We start from the raw sequence: 6,041 nt of genomic DNA on the forward strand, positions 1-6,041 counted from the left end.
AGCATTTACTTGGATATCTTCATCTAGGAGGAGATGGGGAAGAAGCATTAAAATAAACCTTTCTTGGAGAAGAAAATAAGAGTTGAAGCAAAATGCTGCAAAAAACCATCTAAAATGTCTGAAATTCCTCAAAGCTCTAACTACTATCCCTACTTTACCTAACTACTACTCCCTCTTTAACTTTCTAGTATGTTTAATTGTTCCTTATACATTAATGATGCTTGTTTTTATTTTCATTGTATAATAACTTTTTCTCTAGTCTTCCCCAAAGTTTTTCACTAAAATGAGCCTAGGGCCTTTAATATTTAATGTTAATTAAAATAAGTTCAGTTTTGTTCTTTTTGTTCTGTAAAAGGGTATCAGAAGAATTTTTACAAATTTTATCTTGGAAATTAGCTTATTCATTATGTTTAATTTTAGGAAACGGTGCTCTTGCAGAACATTCTGAAAATGTGCATATTTCAGGAATGTCAACGGGTAAGTCATTTTTCGTAATGTTTAAATTTCATGCATGACTTAAATAGTAAATATTGAAAGCCACCTGGTATCTTATGAAGAGATATTTGGCTATAAAAATTATTACTGCCTTTTGCAGCATGTAATAAGGAATGAAGCAACTGGAACATGGAAAAATTCTCATAAGATAAAATTGATACCTGCATGCTCATGAACAGATTATGGCTTTCTAAGTGGACTGCTTAATTATTTTTCCATACAAACATTGAACTAAGAGAAAAGTTGGTTTAAGTTGAATTGGTATTTTCTTTCCACAGTGAAGTTTTTGTGAAATGAATTTTTTTGAAATGTAATTTTGGACACTGTTACTATCAAATAATAAAAATCCAGGAGTTATGCATTTCACCTGATTAGTTTGAAGCAGTAGCTGAAACTGCTATACACTTGACTGCACAGTTTCTTTAATAAAAGAAAAAAGAAATTTAGAACTCATAAAACTGAGAAACTGATGAGCTGCTCGGAGAATATAGGGTACAATAGCGACAGACATTGTTCAAAGGTTGCTACGTTCTCTTCTAGTAAACCAAACCCAGTGCTTCATTACAGCTCTGTTGTTGTAAATCTTGGGCCTCATCTGGGCAACAGCTACAGTTGGGAATATTCTGTACTAGCAATGTGAATGCATGTCCATTAAGGCATTAGGTGATACCAGTGCGTAGTCTTCATTCTTCAGATCTTAAACAGCATCAGCTAAGCTACAGATGGTATTTTACAATTCTGTAATACAGATATGTTCAGAATGTGTGGAGTTAGGCAAGTGAGGACTCTCCTTTTCAAAGGAAAACTCCTACTAATCCCTGGAAACCAAAGTGATTTTTGAAACCCTTTTCCTAAAATATGAGTCAATAAACAAACTCCTCCTTTTGACTGTAGTTTGCATATCTTGCTGTAGGTATTCATGCAGTGTAGCTTCAAAAACTGAATTGCTATTTGTATATACAGTTAAATTTTTAGATGTATATACTGTCAGTGGATGGTCCCTGTCACAGCATACTACCTTCTCTTTCCCTTTCATTTTTTGCCGCACGAAGACATGTCAAAGTCTAATTGTAGTAGCTGTTTGCTACCCATTCTTCTGCTTCATCATCAAAAATGTTGTTGCTTTTCAAAAGCAATAATGCACCAAGTGTCATATTCAGTATATTTATGGCACACTGTAAATAATAAATAACAGCACAGGTACTTGCCGCTCTTCAAACAATTGTTGCTGACATTGGGTTGTATCCAGCAACAAAGACAGCCTAAAAACTAGCTATGCAGTTTTCAGGATATGTTTTAATGACCCCTCACCCTTTTGTTTACTGCAACAGTCCGTGTCACAGGTCGCAATACAGGCAGAAAAGCCTTTGCTAGGCGAGAGGCGAATGGAATTTGTGACTCCGCTTTCAGTCCTTTGGCTAGTGTGCTGCCGCAGGCAGTGCCAGGAGGAGGAGAACGCAATGTACTTTCTATGCGAGATAACAGCAGCTGGTAAAGAGACCTTTAGCTCCTGAGAGGAAAGATCCGCTTTCCAGCTGGGGGAAGAATAAATATCACACTGTTCTTAATGTATAGTGAAAGTTCCTCAGTGTTAGAATTTTGGGATGGGGGGGAGGGGTGCTAATGAAAACCCAAAGAAAGTATGAAGGCAGACCCAGTGGTGTTCTCCTCACATTTGTGTGTGTAGACGTCTTGCAATATAGGTGCATAGTCCAAGTATAAAAGATGAGGATGGACTGTATATAATTTGTGAATTCCTTTGAAATAATCTGTGGGTTTCCCAAACTTTTTCTTTTTGAATTTGCAGATCATATTTCCATTAACTTTCATTTATCAGGAGAATTTTAAGTCAAGAGAATTTTGAGTCAAATAGAACCAAAGACATCTCACTTTTAATCTTTCTATATCCCACTTTGATTTGGTGTTGAGACCAAGCAAGAGATGTTCTTGGACAGTTGCTGCTGAAAAAGGATTTAAAATGAAATGATTTGTCTTGATGGTAGATTTCCTGTCATGCTGTAAAGCTACATGACTGACCTAACTAAATTATGTGTTAATAGCRCAGACTTCTGTGGTCTCTGGTAGTTATGCTTCTGCTTTATATTATACGTGCCAGTGTGCAGGTATACCTCTAATATGTGAGCACACATTTTCTACCAACAGCAATAAAGGAATGTTGTCTCATGTATATGAGCTATCACTAATGAACCAGTGTTTATGCCTTCAAACTTTGAAAAATTGAGAAATATTTTCAGGCAAAAGACATATACTGTGTCTGATTTTTCAGGTCTGTCTTTGGGGCACGGAGCACCATAACTGTCACAACTGCAAAATAATTTTCTTCCACTACCACATCCCCCCCCCCTTTTTTTTCCTCAAAAGGCTTCAACACTGGGAAGACATTTTGTTCACAACAGTACAAATTGCTATGACTCCTTTTTATCCATTGTGTCTCTGTATTGCAGAGGAAAGGGCATTTTAAATTAAAGCTTTTCAGCTTGACCTGGAGGCAAAGATTCCTTTGCCGCCTTCCCCAGTAGAGCTTCAGATCAGACTTGAGGTGGGTCCTGAGAGTTACAAATGCAATAATTATCCTCCCTATTCATGGTTTAGACTTTGTCACAACATTATTCTCTTTTTTATTCTAAGCTGTTTTAAACACCTTCAGATCATTTATCCAGCTGCATTCATGTCCTTACCATGTCCAATATAATGCATACCTTATCATCTTGTGGTTCACATTGAAAGCTAATTCTTTTTATCTTTTCAACTAATCTCCTGGCATTACTGTGAAGATAAATACCTAATCTCCCTTTCCCTGCTTTTTTGAAGTGACTCTTTTCCTTGGCATGTTGTTCACTGTTATTACAGGTACTTTACTTCTCCAGATCTTGCTAGATAACTTTTGCATAGGTTTCTTGATTATTTTCTTGTTATAACTTGCAAATTGAATGTTGTACCATAATATTTTCATTAACCCTATTCTGTTTAGCAGTCAACATCCTGTAGGTAGTTTATGGTCACAATCTAATGTGAGAAGATGAATAAATTTCGGAAAGATGGGAATAAGGAAGACTTTTCTACAGCATGTGCTTAAAAAGTCTGTTAGAAAATCCATATATACCAGAAAGCCATGTACACAACTTATCCTCTCAGCAGGTTTTTTGACCACTATGTTGCACTTTAGTCTGTGAAACATCAGTCCAAATTACAACATTGCAATCTACTGAGCAGAGGTATGAGGACAAAGTAACAAACAGAATTACAAATAAAGTTAATAAAGGCTCATAAAGGAAAAGCGTAAAACAGATAGGAGATGCATGAGCTGAGTTGCACCAAAGAATGTAGTGGTGTTGAGGGAATTGAGAGGAATGCCAGTAGAGACAACACCTATCTATAAATGTGTTGTACAGGAGGGATTCTGTCCCTCTGAAAAAGTTTGTAGCCACCAGTGTGAGACTTGAAAATAGCTTGGACTTGCATCACTATGTATCTTCACTTCTATACAATGTAGCTTTCTCAATTTGTGTTTTGTTCTCCTGGCTCAGTTACAGTCTCATCTCCTTATTTCTGACTCTGCTAATTTTCATTCTGCTGTTTGCCTGTGCATTTTGTAATACTTTTTGTAAATTACCTCAAAGCTGATCAGTTTTCCTGTAATTTTAAATTCCCACAGACATAACTGACCTGTACCTTGGTCAAATGCCTAGAATGCTGCTAGCAACTGCAACCAAAATTAGAAGTGCAAAATCTCCACAACTTAGTAGAAAAACATTTCTGTCTCTATTGACAGACTTTCAGAAAGTTTTATGCATTGTCAGTTGAGTTGTTTTTTGATTCCCTTCTTGATTCACATTCTCCATTTTTATCAGCACATGAATAAAATGTATGTTAAAATATTTTGTCAAAAACTTTAGAAGAAACACATGCTAATGAAGCAGAAGCTTAGAAACTGATTAAAAAAGCTTGCTATTTATTTTATATACAGGCATACCTCATTTTATTGAGCTTCACTTTATTGTGCTTCACAGATATTGCATTTTTCATAAACTGAAGGTTTGTGGCAACCCTGTGTCGAGCAAGTCTAATGGTGCCATTTTTCCAACAGCATGTGCTCACTTCATGTCTCTATGTCACATTTTGGTAATTCTCACAATATTTCAAATTTTTTCATTATTATTATATCTGTTGTGGTGATCTGTGATCTTTGATGTTACTATTGTAATTATTTTGGGGCGCCACAAACCATGCCCATATAAGACGGTGAATTTAATTGATAAATGCTGTGTGTATTCTGACTGCTCCACCAACCGGCCATTCCTCCATCTCTCTCCCTCTCCTCGGGCCTCCCTATTCCCTGAGACACAGCAATATTGAAATTAGGGTTATTAACTGGCCTACCATGGCCTCTAAGTGTTCAAGGGAAAGGAAGTGCCGTACGTGTCTCACTTGAAATCAAAAGCTAGAAGTGATGAAGCTTAGCGAGGAAGGCACGTTGAAAGCCGTGATAGGCCAAAAGCGAGGCCTCTTGCACCAAACAGCCAAGTTGTGAAGGCAAAGGAAAAGTTCTTGAAGGAAGTTCAAAGTGCTATTCCAGTGAACACACAAATAAGAAAGCGAAACAGCTTTCTTGCTGATATGGAGAGTTTTAGTGGTCTGGATAGAAGATCAAACCAGCCACATCATTCATTTCCTTAAGCTAAAGCCTAATCCAGAGCAAGGCCCTGACTCCCTTCAATTCTGTGAAGGCTAAGAGAGGGGAGGAAGCTGCAGAAGAAAAGTTGGAAGATAGCGGAGGTTGGTTCATGAGGTTTAAGGAAAGAAGCCGTCTCCATAACATAAGTGCAAGGTGAAGCAGCAAGTGCTGATGCAGAAGCTGCAGCAAGTTATCCAGAAGATTAGCTAAGGTAATTGATGAAGGTGGCTGTACTAAACAACAGATTTTCAATGTAGATGAAACAGCCTTCTGTTGGAAGAAGATGCCATCTAGGACTTTCAGAGCTAGAGAGGAGAAGTCAATGCCTGGCTTCAAAGCTTCAAAGGACAGGCTGACAGCAAGAATCACAGAATTGTTGAGGTTGGAAGGGACCTCTGGAGATCATCTAATCCAACCCCCCTGCTCAAGTAGGGTCACCTAGAGCACGTTGCACAGGATCGCGTCCAGACAGGTTTTGAATATCTCCAGAGAAGGAGACTCCACAACCTCTCTGGGCAACCTGTTCCAAAGCTCTGTCACCCTCACAGGGAAGAAGATTTTTCTCCTATTCAGATGGAACTTCCTGTGTTTCAGTTTGTGCCCGTTGCCTCGTGTCCTATTGCTGGGCACCACTGAAAAGAGTCTGGTCCCATCCTCTCGACACCCTCCCTTCAGATACTTGTACACATTAATAAGATCTCCTCTCAGCCTTCTCTTCTCCAAGCTAAACAGGCCCAGCTCTCTCAGTCTTTCCTCATAAGAGAGATGCTGCAGTCCCCTAATCATTTTTGTAGCCATTCGCTGGACTTGCTCCAGTAGTGCCACATCCCTCTTGTACTGGGGAGCCCAG

General features: G+C 38.3%; 1 protein-coding gene across 2 annotated transcripts in view; it reads left to right on the forward strand.

Moving 5' to 3' along the window:
* Positions 1–420: 420 nt before the first annotated feature.
* LRP12 (LDL receptor related protein 12) overlaps positions 421–6,041 on the forward strand; it is a 26,271-nt gene continuing 20,650 nt past the window's right edge. For both annotated transcript variants that reach the window (XM_026080280.1, XM_026080281.1), the window contains exon 1: positions 421–477. In XM_026080280.1, coding sequence (XP_025936065.1) covers positions 468–477 — 10 coding nt within the window. In that variant the 5' untranslated portion in view covers positions 421–467. The remainder of the gene's footprint in view (positions 478–6,041) is intronic.

This window comes from Apteryx rowi, unplaced genomic scaffold (genome assembly GCF_003343035.1).
Source record: "Apteryx rowi isolate R43461 unplaced genomic scaffold, aptRow1 scaffold_514, whole genome shotgun sequence".
NCBI classification, from domain to species: Eukaryota; Metazoa; Chordata; class Aves; order Apterygiformes; family Apterygidae; genus Apteryx; species Apteryx rowi.